Here is a 20,173-nt window from a genome sequence, read left to right on the forward strand (position 1 = left end):
AATGTTATGAACAGGAACTCTAATTAGATTTAGTTTGATGTGGTTAAGGGAAAGTGACAAATTGTGTCTTTTGCTACATTTTATGGCTTCGTTTTTTTTCTTTGCTTTGCTAGTTCTTTGTTTACATTGCTTCCTGTTTTCATCATACTCGACAGTTTGAAGATTTTTTATTATGTGAACAAGACTAATGCGCTTAATTGCTACAGTAGTATGTACAGATTTTTGTCTAAATCCACTAATGGGATGTGGTTAGGCAATATTTAGATTGAACTGATAGGAGATACTAGTGTCAATTATTTCAGTGCCTCTTTCTATAAGGGATCTGGTATCTCAGGGTATGTCTACACTACAAAGTTAATACGAACTAACGGACGTTAGTTCGAATTAACTTTCATAGGTGCTACACTAGCGCTCCGCTACTTCGAACTTAATTTGAACTAGCGGAGCGCTTAGTTCGAACTAGGTAATCATCATTGCACGAGGACTAAGCCTAGTTCGAACTTACTAGTTCGAATTAAGGGCTGTGTAGCCCCTTAATTCGAACTAGTGGGAGGCTAGCCCTCTCCAGCTTTCCCTGGTGGCCACTCTGGGCACCACCAGGGAAACTCATATGCTCCCCTCCCGGCCCCGGAGCCCTTAAAGGGGCATGGGCTGGCTACGGTGCCCGTGCCAGGTGCAAGCCTGCCAGCACCCAGCCAGCAGACCCTGCACCTGGCACGCCATGAGCCAGCCACCCAATGCCCCCCAACCCTCCACCTCTTCCTGGCACCAGGCTGGCGGCTCTCGGTAGCCTGGCCAGGACCGCAAGAGGCGGGCACCCGCCTGGTCTAGTGCAGACATCGTGGACCTCGTCCACGAACTCCGCACTAGGCACAGGAAAGTAGCCGTCTAGGGCAGGAGAGCTGCCAGCCTGGCCACCCAGGAGCAGGTTGGCATGAAAATCAGGGTGGTCCACTGAGACCCCCGACCCTGAGCCCAGAGCTTAGAATGGCTGTACTGTGTCAGACCAAAGGTCCATCTAGTCCAGTAACCTGTCTGCCGACAGTAGCCAACCCTAGATACCCTGGAGGGGATGGACCAAAGACAGTGACCAAGCCATTTGTCTCGTGCCATCCATCTCCAGCCTTCCACAAACTTTGGGCAGGGACACCATTTCTACCTCCTCGCTAATACCACTCCATGGACCCAACCTCCATGACTTGATCTAACTTCTCTTTAAACTCTGTTCTAGTTCTAGCCTTCACAGCCTCCTGCAGCAAGGAGTTCCACAGGTTGACTCTTTGCTTTGTGAAGAACAACTTTCTGTTACTAGTTTGAAGCCTGCTACCCATTCCTTTCCTTTGGTGTCCTCTAGTCCTTCTATTATGGGAACTAATGGAGAACTTTTCTTTATACACTCTCTCCACACCACTCTTGCTTTTATAGACCTCTATCATATCCCCCCTCCGTCTCCTCTTCTCTAAGCTAAAAAGTCCCAGTCTCTTTAGCCTCTCTTCACATGGGACCTGTTCCAAACCCCTGATCATTTTAGTTGCCCTCCCCTCTCCCAGCCTCTCTCTTCCCCTCTCCCACCTCTTTTTCCCAGTCTCCCCCAGTTTTGTTCAATAAAGAAAGATTCTATTTTTGAACACACGTTTTCTTTATTTTGTACATCAGGAAGGGGGGCTAGGAAAGGGTAAGTGGAAGGAGGTGAGGGAGGAATGGGGTACGCACCCCGATGGGGAGGACTGGGCTGGCTCTGCGGGCTTCTCGGGGTGGAAGCTCTCCTGCAGCCCCCCGATTGTCCCCTCCTCCCGGATGGCAGCCTGTGGCAAGTGCAGCCAGGGTGATGGCCGAGTGCTGTGATGTTCTGCGTGTGGGCACTCAGGGCACTCCAATCCAGGACTGCTTTGCAAGCGGGGCACCCCTGAGAACTGTCTGTCCGGGGTGGGGGTTGGGTCCCTTTAAGCACAGCCCTCGGCTAGCCTGAGACAGCAGCTCTACGCTCTAAGTCCTAATCTGATGCCCTGCCGGCACTGCTTCCGGCCATCCTTAACCTCAGTTCAGGGTCCACTCAGTGTGGACATGCTAGTTCGAATTAGCAAAACGCTAATTCGAACTAGTTTTTAAGTCTAGCTGCGCTAATTCGAATTAGCTTAGTTCGAATTAACTAATTCGAACTAAGTTAGTTCGAATTAGCGCTGTAGTGTAGACATACCCTCAGTATGTATTAATTTAGACCTGATTAAATACCCCATTTACCCTCATAAATTTACTATTCGTTTGTTTCTGATTTAAACCCATGCTGACAAATTAATCAAGCTCTCTGACAAAGGACACCAAACATTGCTTGCTGAAATGTTTTTGTATTTTTGCTTTACTCAAAAGCAACTGCTCTGTGTCAGAGCCAAATTTATTTGTTTCTCAAGAGAAATGCCAGGATTAAAGTCTCTAAGCAACTGTAAATGCTTATAAGAATCCTCTGAAAGAGTTGCTCTTAAAATTTCCACTCTTGCTAGAGGTATTTCTGCACTGGAGAAAGGAATAGTTTAGATGGTCTAGCAGGGATGATCAATTTAATAGAAGCCTTCACTGATGGTCTTATAACATGAATGGAAAATCTCAAATAGAATCTCAATTTAAATGTAAAGGAACATTGAGCTATTTCTGCCTTATCTGGCAAAGGCAGGGGAGAGCTCTGTAAGGACTGAAGTTTTGACCCCACCAAAGTAAATAGCAAAACTTCTGTTGAATTTAGTGGGATCATGATTTCAGCACACATCAGTGTTTCTTCTAAGCCAGTAGCTTTCAAACTTTTTTTCATGTGACCCCAATTGAAGAAAATTGTTGATACCTACAACCCAATATAATTCTATCGCTTGACTAGAGTGTGGGTTCTGTGGGGGAGCTGAGGATGGAGAGTGCAGGAGGGGGCTCTGGACTTGGGCAATGGATCCCATGCAGCGGTGGAGCGGAAGGTGCTAAGGCAGGTTTTCTCACTGTCTTGGCACTATGGTATGCGCTATGCGCCAGAAATGGGCAGCATGTCTAGTTCCTGGGTGGAGATGTGAAAAAGACTCTGCACACTGCTTTTGTGCACCAGCTCTCATTGCTCCTGTGCCCAAACTCTGCTGTTGGCTGCTTCCAGAGTACACTGTAGCCTGCAGTGCCAGGACAGGCAGGAAACCTGCCTTACTATCTCTGCTGGTCACCTGGCAGCAAAGCAACCCACTGCCTGACATTACTTGGAAAACCACTGCTTGAAGCTGAACACTTGGGCACACATATAGGAGAGATTCTAATACTGCCCCGTTGATGAGCAGAGCACTCACAGCTAGGAACCTGTCTTTCAACTGGTCATGCACGCCTCAGTGCACATAAAATTTATTCCACCCATGGATGGTAAAACTTAGAAGGAACATTGTCCCATATCCTTGGTCACTCCTAAGTGCTTCTTCAATGATAATGTAGTTTTAAGGTATTCTGCCCTAATAGAGAAATGCTAGATTGGTGTAAGACTGACAGTGTCCTATGCCAGGTCCTTCTGACCCAGCTGGTGTAGGAGGTATTCTTGAGAGGGAGTGAGAAGGGAAAAATTGGAGTGCACCCACTAATCCTGTCTAGTAGAGAAGACCCTTGTATAGGTGATGATAACCCTCTTCAAGTTAGAGCATCTCTGAGTGAGTCCACTCCAATAGTTTTGTTGTGTCCCAGACGTACTCCAAATTCAGGCCTAAAACTACCAGTGCCCACTTTCTTCTGATATGCTGAGTGCTGTTCCAGAACACTTGAGACTCTAGCTCCAAATCTTCATTCAAGGGATGTGATGTATTGGGGGTGCTGTCTGCTCTGTAACCCGGAGTTCCCCTTTGCTGTAATGTGTGATTCCCACTGACTCACCCACATGTGTATTGACCCAGACCTCTAGTCCCAGCTTGAGCAGATAACAAGTCTCTTTCCAGAGGGAGAGACAAAGGAAGGGAGGCGGAGATGGCCACCTGGCTGGGGGCAGAGTCTGGGAGCAAGGCAGTTTCTGGCTGGAAAACATGAAGGGAACAGACAGAGTTGAGGGGGCGATGGGTCCCCTAACCCAAGGGGTCTGAGGCACCCTGTCCCTGACTCCTGTAACCACATCACGTCTATGCTGTGCTGTATCCTGGAGAAGCAATAAACCCTCTCTATTCTACTGGCTGGTGGAGTCTGTTCTGGCTGCTACGGAGGTGCAGGATTGGGGGAACCCTGATGTTCCATCAAAAGGGGTTTCCAGCAAGTCACACAGCTAGAGTGGGGTTCTTCCTGCTTACCTACAAATTTGGAAGGGAGTTCTACTACTTAAAAACCTGTTGAGGTTCTGAGATCCGTTTTGACCTTGGGACATCATTGCAAGACTGAATGATCTACATCTGTGGTCACCAACTGGTCGATTGTGATCGACCAGTCGATTGCAAGGCCTCAACCAGTCAATCATGAGGCGTTCGGGCCTCTCCACCCCAGAGAAGGCCCACTACCTACCTCCAGCGTAGTGCTGGCTTCCCGCAGGGTGGACAGAAGTCCTACCTGCAGCTTCGCACCACTTCCGGAAGTTCTGGAAGTGCACTGGCTGCTCCCCTCCCACAGCTCTTTGGCGTGCCAAGTGCGCTGCAGGAGGGGGCATTGGCCCCGGAGGAGGAGTGTGGCGGCTTCTCTGCACCACAGGAGGGGTGAATCGGAAGCGGGGGTTGTCTCTGGGGTTTGGCTGTGCCGTGGGAGGGGGGTTTGTCCCCGGGACAGGTGCCCGCAGGGGTTTGCCTGCACTGCGGGAGGCACACGCCGGCTTCCCTTGGTGGGGGGGAGAGAATCATGAGAGGACACGGGTGCAGGGGACTAATGTCCAACCTAAACCTCCCTTGCTACAGTTCAAGTCCATCACTACTTGTCCTATCCTCAGAGACCAAGGAGAACAATTTCCTCCCCTCCTGCCTGTGACACCCTTTTAGATATCTGAAAACCGCTATCATGTCCCCTCAGTCTTCTCTTTTCCAAACTAAACAAGACCAATTCCATCAGCCTTGCCTCAGAGCTCATGTTTTCTAGATCTTTAATTATTTTTGTTGCGCTTCTCTGGACCTTCTCCAATTTTTCCACATCTTTCTTGAATTGTGGTTCCCAGAACTAGACTCAATACTCCAACTGAGGCCTAATCAGCACAGAGTAGAGTGGAAGAATGACTTCTCATGTCTTGCTTACAGTACTCCTGTTAATGCAACCCAGAAACATGTTTCCTTTTTTTGCAACAGTGTCTCATTGTTGACTCTCTTAGCTTGTGATCCACTGTCACGAGGCGCTCCCGTGGCCGCCTCCTCCACCGTGCCTCAGTGCCCCAACCGACTGTCTTCACTCAGCCCATCGCTGGACCGCCTACAGTTCGTATCGGGTGCTCATCACTGGCATCACCATCACTCCTCCCCTGAATCAGCCTCGACCTTCTATTCCCCGCTTATAGTGCCGCCGCGACATCCTCGTTACAGCGGCAAGGGGTACCGTGAAAGGGAAAAGGGGGGGCCCGGACCCGCCCTCGCTCATGGGCCCCAGCCTAGGGCCCTAAGGACTCGGATCCGTGAAGGATCCTGGTCTGGTCAGTGGGGCGTGCCGCTGAAACGCACCGACCCGCCAACCACACCGGGTTCTGCCCTGGGCTACTTCCCTTCCTCCGAAAGCCCCTCTACCACGGAGCTCACCTTCCCCTTTGTGGACAGGATTGATGGCAGAGGAGCGACGTGTCTTGTCTGTGGCTGGCCACTTTCTCCCGGGCTCAGACTTTTCTCCCGGGCTCAGACTTTTTTCTTCTGGCTGGGCTGGTGGGCCTTTTGAAATGGCCGCTGCCGCCCCATTCGCCCTATCCCCGGCGGGGACTGTGCCAGCAGCTTGCCCCAACCCCGCCTATTGCTGGCATCCCTGCATGATGTCCCTGGTCCGGGTTGTCACACACCCCGCCCCCTTCCTTGGAGGCGGGGCCTTTCCTTGCTCCCTCCGCCCACCACGGGGCATCCCTGATGTCAGCCCGGGGCGACGGCCGAGCGGTGTGCGAGCAGGCGGTGTACGGGTGAGCCTCCCCGCCGCGGCGGCTGCCCAGCGCTTCACCGGCAGCGGAGAAGGGACGGGGCGGGGATGCCCCATCACATCCACTATGACCTGTAGATGCCTGGGGGTCAGAGACAGTTTGTACAAGAGATTCTGCTTTTCCTTCCATCCTTTCCAGCACTCTCTATTCTCATTTGATTAGCCTTAGCATAGGGCTCAAAGTATAAAGGGCTTCACTTTGTATCTTGGCACACATCTACACTGCAGTAAAGGATCTGTGGCTGGCCTATGTCAGCTGACTCAGACTTGCAGGGCTAAAAATTGTACTGTATATGTTTGGACTTAAACTGGAAGCTCAGAAGGCAGGCTGGTCTCAAGTATCTGAGCTGCAGTGTAAGTCCAAACACCACCACTGCAATTTTTAGCCCCCCGTCTACCCGAAATTCATGCCCCATAAGTGCAAATCAGCAGAGTGCTATGGAGTTTTGTACTGTATTTGGACATATCCTTTACTCTTAGGCTTTGTCTACACTGCAAGTTTTTGCAGCAGAAAATATGCTAATGGGGAGTCTGCATTACCTCTGCAGTTATGATCAACAGAAGCCAATCCGTAATTTAGTATGGCTGGGGAATAAGACACTCTCAATGGAGTATTGTTAACTTTCTTAATTTGTCACTTCCCCTTTGGCCTAACAGAGTCTCAATATGTTGATCCTCAAGGTATTGCCCTATCCCTGAGTCCCCCTGCACTCAAACTCCCTGCCAGAGCCTGCATCCGTCCTACACCTCAACTCCCTACCCGGGGCTCTGTTCAGAACCCCTCCCACGTTCCAAATCCTTAGCCCAAGATCAGAGTCTCCATCTCCCTCCCTCGCATCCCAACCCTTTGCCCCCAGCATGATTAAAAGTGAGTATGGGGAAGGGAGGGAGGATGGAGTGACCATGGGTGAGGCCTTGGAGAAGGGGCAGGAAGGAGACCAGGTAAGGGTGCTTGGATTTGAGGTGCATCCTGGATTACACTTAAATTCAAAAATTGATATTATGCTTATAAAAGGTTGGAAAACACTAGTCTACACAGCACTTATTTTGAAATAGAGCAATCTTCCAACTTCCCTTACTCCTTGTACAATGAGGGTAACAGGAATCGGTGTAAGAAGTCCTCCAGCTTGACAGTTTTTCAACATTATTTTGAAATAACTGCCTGCTGTGTAGACACAGACTAAGTTATTTCAAAATAACACTAGTTTTTTTTTCTGTGCGACTCAAGAGTGGGGAATGGGAGGACTTATAGCACATCAGTTTGTACAAGTATCAATGACTTTAGTGCAGAACGGATGTAGACCAGAGCAACTTATAGCAGGGATGCACTATAGAAAAACCTTAAATGTGCTGTATAAGTACATTTATTTTTTGTATCAAAACAGTATTACCTTTAAAACAACTGACTAGAGGAAATATTATTGTAGCTAATTAATTTAACTGATTTGGTTTTGTTCACATGTCCTTCAGTACTTTTAGAACTAGTAGATCTGATCCTCAGGGTTTTTGTGTTTGAATTTGAAGAGGAAAAGATGCTTTTTGGGGAGGAAGAGGGTTTCCACTCCCAATTGGTTCCTTAACTTCAAATTAACTATTTATTGAAATGAAATAAAGAGAATATTCTTAGCACCAGGAGAAGAGGCTACTGCTGTCAAAAGCTGCTTTAGCACTTCAACAAATTCTAGTTCCAGATGCTTAGCCAGTGAGTGGGTTTAATATTTATTTTTTAAATTTTGGCAACAAATATGTATTATCTGAATATTTTATTATTCCATTCAGATTAGGGATGTTAAATATCAGTTAACTGAATAGTCAATTAACCTCATGAATTCTTATCAGTAACTCAACTATTTTATAGCCTCTGGGGACAGAGCCGGCAGCCAGTGCACTCTGACCTCACTCCCAATGAGCCCCCACCACTCCATGCTGTTACCCTGCATATCTGCCTCTCATACAGAGGCATCAGGCAGGAGCTAGTCCAGAAGGGGAGCCAGTTTCAAAACCAGCTCCCCTTGCAGACTGGCTGCCCTATTGCCCTGTGCTGCTGCCTCTGATAAAGAGGCAGCAGTGCAAGGTGGCAGCAGCCCCTGTCTAGGAGATGTCTGAACTCCCGGACCCATCATGAGGAACTGAGCTGGGCTGCCTACCCACCCGGCTCCTAATACACTTTAATTCAGAACCGCAGCTGGGGTGGGTCCTTGCCTGGCGTGAGCCAGGACTGTGCTGGGCTGCTGGCCAGCCTGCTAAAAAATTTACTGGTGGGAGGGTGGGAAATGCATGTAATCTATAGCATTAACCAATAACCTTTTGCTTATCGGTAAATCGACTACACTATTACATCCGTAATTCAGATTATTTTAATATATTACAATAATTTTAGGCTTTAATATGAAATGTCATATAATTTCAAATTTAATTTTTTTAATTCAGTTTTGAATGTTTTAAATTTGATGTTTATCCACTGATTGGAGCCCAAACTTTGCAACATTATAGTATTGCATGACAAATCAGTAAGTGATATTGCCAAGTCTCTTTTCATTGTCCAGACATAGTGAGAATTAAATTATATCCCTAAAATATTGCATTGATGTAAAATGGAAATGTTTAAACCTGCTAATGTTAAACTTGTTGTTTGTAAAGTGATGTCTTAGATTTAATACTGAATTGTGGTTTTTTTTCCTTCTTCCTTTCCAGGTGGCTATGGTGGAGGTTCAGCTAGAGAAAGAGGATGTCTACCCTCCGGGTCTCTTGATAGCTTTCAGTGCCTGTACTACTGTGCTTGTTGCTGTTCACCTCTTTGCTCTCATGATAAGTACCTGCATTCTGCCAAATATAGAGGCTGTCAGTAATGTGCACAATCTCAATTCTGTAAAGGAGTCTCCACATGAGCGTATGCACCGGCACATTGAGCTCGCCTGGGCATTTTCCACTGTCATTGGGACTTTGCTCTTCCTTGCAGAGGTGGTGCTGTTGTGTTGGGTGAAATTTCTTCCACTAAAAAAGTACCCTCTTAATTCAGTTCCTGACAATTCTACCATCACCCCAGGACAGGCAGCAGCCATTGCTTCAACATCTATTATGGTTCCTTTTGGATTGATTTTCATTGTGTTTGCAGTCCACTTCTATAGGTCACTGGTGAGCCACAAAACAGACAGGCAGTTTCAAGAATTGAATGAACTTGCTGAATTTGCACGACTTCAGGATCAGCTGGATCACAGAGGCGACACCTTGCCACCTCCTGGCAGCCATTTTGCATAAAACTGTAATTTTTTTTATTTTTTTTGCTTCTGCCCTTGCTATGTCGACTCCTCCATGCATGAACTAGCTGGACTATTGATTTTCTTTAAAGAGAGATTAATAAGTACTGTGCTAATTTCTTACAGTAAAAGACATCTTAAGAGACTGATGTTGAGGTATGGCTGTACCGAGCATGCATCTCTCACCCTTCTTATCTGGATTGTTTCTTCTTTATGTTGAATGGTGAATATATCAGTGTGTAAGAGGAATTACGTTTTAGGCCTTAGTATCTGTTAGGGGTGGGAGGAAAGCCTTATTTCTCTCTGTTTGATGTTGGTGTTTGCGAGAGAGTATTGCTTGTCCAGTACAGTTGCATGGCACAATACAAATTACTTGGGACATGTAGTAATTAACATTTGGTTTCAGTTCTAGTGCTGTGATCTCTAAAAGTCTGAGGAAAGGTATAATTGAGAGCTTTTCCACTTTCCCTTTTTCGACTAGCTCCCCCAATCATGTTTTTCTGACAAGTAATTACTTTACTAATTTCTATGGGGCCTTTTGCCATGGCAGCTATAAACTCTTACCCTCCAGTTACCCATGACCAGTCCTCTTGATGTGGTATGATCCACATCTGTAGGATTGAGGCCCTAACTCTATTCTTCTTTTGGGAAGAAAAAATAGAGACTAGCAATACCTGCTTTAATGTTTATGTGAGCAGATATATTATCAGAAGTGATAAAATTGCCTGTTTTCATTGAGGAAACATTTAGAAAAAAATATATAAATCTAGCTAGAGAAAGTACCATTAGATTTTTTTTTCCCCCTTGCTTGAAAACTTGCTAAATGGCCTTTCTCTAGCAATAACATACATTGGTAGAGATTTAACAGTAGAATTACTGCTGCTGTTTTAAACCAAAGTATAAAGTATTTTGTACTTTTTATATATAAATATATTTTTGAATACATTCTCACATATAATGGATAAAGATGCTTTATCTATGTGGGAATCCCAAGTAATTAGCTGTGCCTTGATCTTGTTTGGTAGAAAAATCTGCTTGCTCAAACATTATATTTAATGTATTAAAATCTTAATTACACATGATTTTGCTTCCAAAATCTTCTGGAATATCACTTACTTCTATATAGACTTATTTATGAAAACAAAAGATTTTTATTTTAAATAGTAGTATTGCTGCTTAATTGTATGACTTATACATCTTTTATTGAATGAAGTTACTGTTTTACCCTCAAGCTATTGTGTCAAATTCTATCACCTTCTTTAAGCAAAAACTCCCACCAAACAAGGACTATAAGATTTGGTCTCAGTTCATTCAGAATTTGTGTGATTCTAGATACGTTTAAAAGTGAATTGTGATTTTTGGGCAGCATTTCTCCTACCTTCATTGAAGCATGGAAATAGGTGAGTTTGTTAGTGAAAAATCTCTTAACCCGAAAAACTACCATTTTGTGATATGTTCAGGTCCCATGGAACAGTACGGGGATCTCTGCTAATAGCTAATATTATAGAATGTAATCCAGTAATTTTGTGATGGTATCAAAATCAGTTATGGCCTAATTAGAGCTGTGCCTCTTTGACTTCAAGTGGAGCTGTGCTCACTTATGTCTACATTTAATTTAGTCAATTATACCTGGCCTCTTTGCCAGATGAATTTAACTTGCTTTACAAATTAAGGTCCTAATTTTGCAAACACTGGATCCTGAGGGTATTCTACTACCATGAATAGTCCTGCTTGCATCATTACAACTGACTTATTAGTGCAAGCGCTATATACCGAACAAGATGTGTTGGTAAGACTGGACCCAAAGCATAATTTGTTCTGAAAAATTACTTGAAAAGTGGCTTGAGAGTTCTGTGGCTTATATCATTGTGAAATTTTTGCTCCTATTGTGCTCTGTTCTCAACCACAAAATAATTCTTCAGTTGCCAACCCCAGATTCTCCTGGATCTGGAAGCCAGACAGAAATTCTCTCTGATTTTGACATTATAGGTTGAAACTCTGTAGTCTGGCACCCTTGGGATCTGACTGGTGCCAAACCAGTGAAGGTCAATATTGTCTAGCTTCATTACCAACACTTTAGCTGCTTACTGGGCTCTTACAAGAAATTAGACCATTTAAAAAAAAAGAGCACAGAACACAGAGAGCTAGGAATGGTGGCTGTAAACAAACTTTATGGGACTGTGGTAAACTTGGCCATACTCATAAGTGCCTGTAATCATGCTGGACCTCATATGTTGCCAGACCAGAGAGTACCAGACTAAAGAGGTTCAACCTATACCAGTTTTTATTTTTTTTGCTGCCGAAATATACTGTTTGATTACCAGAATTCCACTCACTGTTCCATAACTATTGGTTTGTTCCTGCAGTGCTAATGAGATTAAATTAGTAAAAACCTTATTTGGTAAACAGTATTCCAAAATCTAATGAAAATTTACCAGCTTGAGCACAAAACCCAGTTGCCCCTCCTTTACTGAGTTGTAGACAATGATACATCTAATACCACCTTCCTTACCCTGGGAAAGTAGATTTTTAGAATACTGGAGAAAATATCTTAAAGGGACACTATCAAGTTGAAATAAAATTACACTTGTCTGAAAGCTTTGTACTTTACAACATATTTATAACTCTTAAAATTACTACAGATGAAGAGGATAGAAAATTAAATAGATTTCCCTCCCCTCCCCCCACACACACCACATATGTGTGTCAGGGGAGAGGGGGCACTTTCATTGTTTCTCCTGTAAAGGTCACTTTCCCCAAATGTCCCTCTTTCACAAAACAATAGGAGAGGAAAATTTAAAAAATGCGAAATGTGAGTCCGTAGAATACAGGGTAAACAGGTCACCTTATTAATTTTTAAGCTGTTTGGATTCACTTTAAATTAGAGCTATTAATAGTCATTTTTTCTGACCATAACTGGACTTTAAGCTTTTAATTTTCTATATGTGTGTGTTCCCCATTCTTCAGCTGGGAAATGGCCCCAAAATTGCGCCTTGTGAAAGGTTACATTTTAATAGGCACAAATAAAGAACAGAATTCATGATGTCTAGTCTGCTCTCTCAACAGTGGAGTGTATTCAATTTTATTATGATCCCTTGTTTATACTAATATTATTAAGAAGTGACTAAAAACAGTTTAAACACTGATTACTGAATATTATATTTAGATTTAAAATTGGAATAAAATACCTCTGTAATTTGTCTTTTCACCAAGAGATCTGACAAACTTCTTGTTCTGTCACTGTCACTCATTTTATTCTATTTAGTTACCCAATGCCTGGAACAGTCTGAGTTTCATGAAGATATCCTCTTTAGGTGTTCAGAGATTCATCATTCAGAGTCTTGAGTGTAATATGGTTCATGTCAAAACCCTTCTTTACTCCACAAATCTCTTTCTACATTAAAAAAAACTTCCTGTAGGATCGGCGAGGAGTCCTGTGGCACCTTATAGACTAACTGAAGTGTTGGAGCATAAGCTTTCGTGGGCAAAGACCCACTTCGTCAGATGCATGTAGTGGAAATTCCCAGAGGCAGGTATAAATATGCAGGCCAGGATCAGGCTGGAGATGATGAGGTGGATCCAATCAGGGAGGATGAGGCCCACTTCTAGTAGCTGATCTGGAGGTGGGAATACCAAGAGAGGAGAAGCTGCTTTTGTAGTTAGCGAGCCATTCACAGTCTTTGTTTAATCCTGAGTTGATTGTGTCAGACTTGAAGATGAACTGTAGCTCAGCAGTTTCTCTTTGAAGTCAGGTCCTGAAGTTTTTTTGCTGCAGGATGGCTACCTTTAGAATGACATGTCAGGATGACAGTAACATCATCAGGTTACTCTGGGTCCTGCTTGCTTCTTCCCTCTCTCCCCCCTTCTCCTTCTCCTAGCTTGAGTCCACCATCGTTGCTTCCCCTTGCCACTTGGAATTGCTATTTTAATACAAGTCCCTACTCCCCTTCCTCCACCCCCCACCCCACAAGGCTTTCAATGCAAAAAACATGGCACAGTAGCCAGCAGACCCCACATTGCAGCTGTGACAGCCCAGTGGCCGGGGTGGGGGGAAGGTATGGTGCTCAGGACAGAAGCCTGGGATCAGGCACTAGGAGCAGGGCTCCCAGCTGGGCTTCTGTGCCAGCAGTGGGCTTTTGGGGGCTCACCTGGAGTTCAACTACCTCCACGGAGACTCACTCTGTCCACAGCAGCTACATTTACCGTGGCTTCAAGAGAACCCCTGAGCCGCCCAGCGGAGCTGCTGCACTGATCTATCTGCTCCTTCCCTTCCACTCCTGCTAGGCAGCCCTGAGGTCAGGATAGCATCTGCCATGCTGCTGCTTTCCCCAGCTCAGCAGGCTGCAGTGCCCTGGAGCACCACATGCACATGGCATTACCTGTGCCTTTACAGCTGCCGGGGTTAGAGCTGGGCCTGGCACGCACCACTGTCAGGAGGGGAGGAGTTAGGATTGTGGGGGGAGAGAAAGGGCTTAGGCTGAGGGGGAAGGAGGGACAAGGGATCCTGGCTTGTGGGGCGGGATAGGAGGGGGCATGGCTGGTGGGACAGAGAAGAGGAGGGCGAGGGAGGGCCTGGGCTGGCACGGCAGGGGAGGGAGAAGGGACCTAGGCTCTCACAGGGTGGGGTGGGGAGGAGGGAAAAGGGGAGCCTAGGCTGGTATGGCAGGGTAGGGAGAAAGGACCCGGCTGGCATGCGGTGGGGGGAGGAAGAAGGGGCCTGGGCTGGTGGAGGGGAAGGTCCAGACTGCCATGTAGTGGGCAGAGACAGGGTTGCCTACTCTGCCTATGAGAAGGGGCTTGGCAAGCTTTCAAGTACGCGCTTGTTTAAATTAGATTATGGGGAGTCAACAAAAATATAATCTCACTAGGAGATTTGTCTATCATTGTTCAGGTCATTAACTCAATATTAGGTTTTTAGGGGGAAAAAAATGAAAATGTCCATGCTTCTGGAGTGGGGCTGGGGATGAGGGGTTCAGTACACAAGCTGCCCCAAGGAGGACAACCCCAGACCACTCACTCAGCAGCTAGGGGCCAGATGAGAAACATCTCTCCATGACTGCTACAGCTCCAGCAGGCACAGCCAGGAGGGAAGTGCATGTCCCCAAGCTAGGGCAGGTCCAGGTTTGTCAGCCCCCTGCACTCCCTAGACAGAATGAGGAATGTAATAAACTGTGCACTTCCCCTTGCTGTCTAACAAAGAGGAACAGCCAGCAAAATCTCCTTATTAATCTGGGGGTGGGGGAAGCTTCAACTTCTCCTCCTTCCCTCAAGGGCACCTGAGATGGGAGGCTTGGGGTTAGGGCAGTTCCAGATGTCAGGGGGGAACCCCCAGGCAACCCCTTTTACGTGCCTGGTGAATGTCTCTTCATGGTTTTATGAGACGTAATCCCGTTCTAGGCACATTGCATTTTCTTGGTACAATCAAACCCTTACCTTGGTTTAAGTTGGGTGGAGAACCTAAGGCCCAGGGGCTGGATGCAGCCCCTGGATTGCCTGGATCTGGCTCCTGAGGATCAGGGCTTCCCTCTTGCCCCAGCATTGGGGGAACCCAAGTGGGTCGTCAGCCCTCCTGCCAGCTTCCCCTAGCACACAATCTACTAGCTGGGATTCCCCCACCTCTCCCTCTCCCTCTGGGCTCTAGTGTGTGAAGGACTCATGTGGGTAGTGTGGTTCTCCTCATGTCAATGAGGATTTTGAGGTTTTTTTGCTTCTCACTTGTGTGATGCCCCTGGCTGACTTCTCTGTGGGTCAGCAGCCCCAATCCAAAAAAGGTTTCCTGCCCCTGGTTTAAGTTATAAGAAGAAGCTTAATACCACATTTGGTGATCCTAGCTCTTATAATTTAGGAGAACTTGAACAGACAAACAAATTCTCTGAAATATACAGTAATTTTTTATTGACATTCAGAAATGCAGTGTAAATCAGATGAGCTAATCACACAGTAACTAAAAAACATAAACCACTGATAAATCAGCTTCAGCCATTCTGATGTAAGTAACGTAGTTCTTGTGCTTCACACACATGAATCTTCATAGTAGTTCTCTGCAAAAAGTGCATAGTAGTTCTTGCAGCGATTTGGGAAAACATCTGAGAGAAACTGACATGCCTCCACTGACTTCAACCTAATGATGTGTACCCCTGGATTAAATTACTTACTAAAGGCTAGAGGGAGAGAGAGGTGGTGGTAGATCTAGGCCTAATATTTGCCTTCTATTTACCAGATGTGCATTTTCATCACACACAGAGGTTAGGCATGAACATTAATCTCTCATTTAAACGTGGAAGAAAGTAAATAACTTTTTAATATATCAATTAGAGCTTAGTTTATAACTTTTAAGGTGCGCCAGTCCCAGCTGTGCTTGGGAGCTGAATATTCTCAGGTCTACTGATAACATTCCTCTGGAGCACTAGCTGTTAAGTACAGGGGTGGCTTAATGAGTACAGTAATTCCTCATTTAACACTACAGATATGTTTCAGAAAATGATCGTGTAAAGTGAAAACGTGTTATGCGGGGGTCAATTTTCCCATTGAAAATAATGGAAAAGGTGGGGGTTGCATTTCAAGCAATGGTGTCTGTTGAGACTGGGATATAAGATTGGGGGACAAAAGGGACTGGGTAACAGCAGGGAGGGTAGGTGTTTGGCTCTGGGGAAGGAAAGGGGAGAGGGATTGGGTTGGGAGTATGCCCCTGTGATGGGTCTGCCAGAAGCCCCGCACAGCCACTGGTGACAGGCTGGCTGGGGAAACCCAGCCTCTGGCCTGCAAGCAGGGGTGGAGGAGAGGGGGCGAGGCAGCTGGGGAACGGTGTGGCAAGTGGCAAACCCTCCGCTGCTTTGCAGGGAGGCGGGGGAAGCCCCACACAGCTGCCGGCGACGGGCCAGCTGGGAAAATCGTGTTATTCTGGGGACGGTCGTGTAATTCAAAAACCGTTGCCTAAAAAAAAAATCATGCTATCATGAAAATGTTTTAAGCGGGCACATGTTAAATGAGGAATTACTGTATTTTATACGGAACCACTGTGATTTCTTTGTGCAGGGAGGGCATACCATGGGGATGCTTGCCAAGGTAGGGCACTCCTTTCCCTCACCATCTCACAGAGCTGTCCTCTGTAGAAGCTTATTCTGAGGAAGTGAGGGTGGAGGTGTGTCCAGCCCAACTAAATTTCAGAATCTGTTGGCCAAAAATAGGGAATATGGAGGACTATGGTTACTATTACGCCCAGGGGATGATATGCCTCCACAAGGCTCTGTTCTCCTGGGCATCCCCTACATATCTAGTTCACCTACCAAAAGCCAATTCACTTTGACTTTGATGGGAGAAATCCCCTTTAGCTGTGCCAGGGCATCATAATTGATCACTTATCTCTTTTTTCAAATGGGACATGCCTACTTCTGTAGGATTATAAGGAATTTCTTCTATGAAACTTGCAGCCTTTTGGATCAAATCTGGAAGCAATTTTGAGAAGAAATAATCTCCACATAACTAGATGTAATTTGTAATCTTGGCGCTTACAGGTAGTGTTTTGGTAATGGCTGTTTTGCTGAAAAATGACATCTTTGTAATACACTACAGAATGGCAGGCCATGTGTTTTGCTACAAACCAGATTTTATCTCACATTTTCATTTAGTTTTCTAAAATAGTATTCAGTGCAGCATGAAAATGATTCTTAGTTCCAGTAAAGCTATCCTTGTGTACAGAAATTTGTAACTACAGGTTGAACCTTTCTAATCCAGCATGCTCTTGTTCAGCAATATCTATGGTCCAGTATGATTTTAGTCAGCTGGATGTCCACTTATCATGAGCGTGGCCAAATTTCCTCACATTCCCATAAAGTTTGTTTATAGCTACCAATCCTGGCTCTCAGTGTTCTGTGCTGTTATTTAGCTCTAATTTACTCCATAATGTTTCTAAGAGTCCATAAAAGCAGTGTTGGTAATGCTGTTAGACAATATTAACTTCCAGTGGTTTGGCAAATACTCTGGTTTGGCATCAGTCAAGTCCTGAGGGTGCTGGAATAGAGAGTTTCAATCTGTGATGCTCTTGGGGTGTATAGAAGATTTGGTCAGGTGAGGCCATTGTGACCAACTGCTGGCTAAGCCAAAGCTCTGCCACTACAGCCTGGCTGAAAAGACCAAGTGGAAGCCATCTGAGCAAACCCATTCCTGATGTGCTAATGGAAGCAGCTGTGGGGCTCATTAGCCTGAGGGCTAGATAAGGCAGCCAGAGGGGAAGTGGAGAGGGAGGAGCCAGGAAGTGGCTGAGTGTGCTCCCCAGGCAGAAGGAGAGGCTGGCTGAGTTTGCTGTGAACAGAAGCTCTGTAAATAGAAGGTGGTGAGGCATTGGCACTGACAATAAAAGGCATGGGAGAATGCACCAGAAAGGGTCTCCAATTGATTTGTGACCCAAGAAGAGTCCCAAGGCAAAGTCCTTGCCCCACCATATAAACCCTTAACTACAGTCATCAGCAGAATTGCACTTCTGCAATACCAGGATGCCAGCCTGTATTTCCACTGATTCATCTGTACTGGTTTGTTTGTAATTTCTGGTTTGAAGAAAATATAAAATACAGACTTTCCAGAATGGGCTGTAATTTTTGTGACTGAAATATGGAAGTATAGACAGAGTGTCCATTGGTTTTCAGTCTACTTGACCACGGCCATCTGGTATTAAAAGTATCTGAAAATTGGTTTACAACCAGATATAGTTTTTCTATAATATAGTGTCAAGAGGTCAAACCTTTAATTTATTCATGGGCAGAATTATTTCTTCCTTTAAGGTCTCCTCAACTTTCAAACTCCTGAGAAAAATGGATCCTGTCCAAGCAGAAATAAAGAATGAATGTGTATGACAGCAGTTTTGAGGAAATGATTAATTTCTTGAGAACAAAGTGGACTTTGGTTCTGCTTTTCTACTTTCCAGGACACCGTCTCATATATAATGGATCTAGAAAGATGATTCAAATGAAGTCACAGAGTCTTGTGTTCTTTTCTCCTTTCTTTCTAAGCAGCCTGTTCTCATTCTTGGCTGTCGTCAAACATTGCCAGGGCCTCTTCTAAAACATCATCTGGATTGGCCAGTTCAATCTAAATGGAAAAGCACAAATAAGTTATGCAATATAATGTTAACTGAGGATTTATAAGCAGTGATTATTCACAAGCTGCAGTAGTATTGCCAGGCCTCATGGTACTACCTTAACATAGTCTACTGTGGACAAAGTGTAACCAAGGTCTGCCACCATCATTTGCATGATAGATGCTGTCAAAGTTGACAGACTAGGGAGGAAAACATTTTTAACAGGGGAGCTGTCAACAAATGGGATTGTTGCTGGCAGTGGATAGTATCAGTTGCTTCTAAGGAAGATGCCAAAAACCTCAGGATGGAAAATGATGGAATAAACTGCCTACTGGGAAAGTTTCTTTCCAATCCTAGTCAATTAGTGGTTCGTTTATCCTCTGGAATATAAATATCTAATTCTTATACATGCAACAAATTACACAGCTTAACTATGTTGTGGAAGAAAGCAGTTTCCTGTTACAATTCATTATTTTGTATTCCATTTTGTGACTCTTATTCAATTGTAAACAATAGCCATAATTTTAATAAAATACAGGACTGTGTAGCACTTTAAAGACTAACAAGATGGTTTAATAGGTGATGAGCTTTCATGGGCCAGACCCACTTCCTCAGATCAAATAATGGAAGAAAATTGTCACAACCATATATACCAAAGGATACAATTAAAAAAATGAACACATATGAAAAGGACAAATCACATTTCAGAACAGGAGGAGGATGGAGGGAAGGGATAAAGGGGGGGGGAGGTAAATGTCTGTGAGCTAATGATATCACCTCTAATATCATTAGCTCACAGACATTTACCTTCCCCCCCCCTTTCCCTCCTCCCTCCATCCCTTCTGTTCTGAAATGTGATTTGTCCTTTTCATATGTGTTCATTTTTTTAATTGTATCCTTTGTGACAATAGTTGTGACTATTTTCTTCCACTATTTGATCTGAGGAAGTGGGTCTGGCCCACGAAAGCTCATCATCTAATAAACCATCTTGTTAGTCTTTAAAGTGCTACATAGTCCTGTTTTTTGTTTCAACTGCACCAGATTAACATGGCTACATTTCTACCATAATTTTAATGTCTCTTCATGATGTCTTTTTATGCCTCAAACTATTTGTCTAACTGCCTCTGGAGCCCTTCTCTATTTCTCTGTCCTCTCTTCATATAGGATTCAATATTTGCTATTCTATTCCTTAGATAGCCTAAGACTTCAGAATCGTTTGCTGTACATTTTCATTATATTGCTTGCTGCAGGGGTGCCAACAGCCTTGCCAGACCCTTGGGCAAAGTAGGAGGGGTTGGCCTTATGCTCCTGGAAGGGGCAAAACCTCAGGCAGAAGGGGCAGGGTCACAGTGCATGCAGTACACTATGCCAGGTGTCCACCTCCCATGCAGCTCTCAGAGCTGCCCAGAGCACAACATGCGGCACTCCAGCGGCAATTTAAAGAGTGCGGGGCTCTGGCCGCTGCTGCCCCTGTAGTAACAGCAACACCAGCCAGGAGCACTGGGCCCTTTTGAATTACAAGACTCTGGGGCAATTGCCCCTTTTGAGGGCCCCCCCATTCTGCCTCCCTCCTCCCTGGCTGTGGGCCTGCTTGGCTGAGACACCCAGGTCTGGCTTTCGCGATTATAATTAAGAACCAAGGAGTGGGTAACTATTTCCATTTATTCCTTCAAATGTGCATTGCCTTGCATATGTGAGTCTTTACTTCTTTAAACATCAGGTTCCTCTGATGTCTTTTTCAATATCTCTAGTCTTGAGTAATCTA

General features: G+C 45.1%; 2 protein-coding genes across 4 annotated transcripts in view; one reads left to right on the forward strand and one right to left on the reverse strand.

Moving 5' to 3' along the window:
- LOC102446257 (calcium release-activated calcium channel protein 1) overlaps nucleotides 1–13,814 on the forward strand; it is a 34,511-nt gene extending 20,697 nt beyond the window's left edge. Inside the window, exons 1-2 of one of the 3 annotated variants that reach the window (XM_075898629.2) lie at nucleotides 1,327–7,780; nucleotides 8,773–13,814. In XM_075898629.2, the coding sequence (XP_075754744.1) occupies nucleotides 8,779–9,336 (558 nt within the window). In that variant the 5' untranslated portion in view covers nucleotides 1,327–7,780; nucleotides 8,773–8,778 and the 3' untranslated portion in view covers nucleotides 9,337–13,814. Of the gene's footprint in view, nucleotides 1–1,326; nucleotides 7,781–8,772 lie in introns of those variants that run through there. The other 2 variants (XM_006135979.5, XM_006135980.5) reach the window with 2 other exon arrangements.
- Nucleotides 13,815–18,040: 4,226 nt separating this feature from the next.
- MORN3 (MORN repeat containing 3) overlaps nucleotides 18,041–20,173 on the reverse strand; it is a 36,254-nt gene continuing 34,121 nt past the window's right edge. The window contains exon 6 of the mRNA XM_025177943.3: nucleotides 18,041–18,419. Coding sequence (XP_025033728.1) covers nucleotides 18,351–18,419 — 69 coding nt within the window. The 3' untranslated portion in view covers nucleotides 18,041–18,350. The remainder of the gene's footprint in view (nucleotides 18,420–20,173) is intronic.

This window comes from Pelodiscus sinensis, chromosome Z, assembly GCF_052426305.1.
Source record: "Pelodiscus sinensis isolate ZL-2025 chromosome Z, ASM5242630v1, whole genome shotgun sequence".
Classification (NCBI taxonomy): Eukaryota; Metazoa; Chordata; order Testudines; family Trionychidae; genus Pelodiscus; species Pelodiscus sinensis.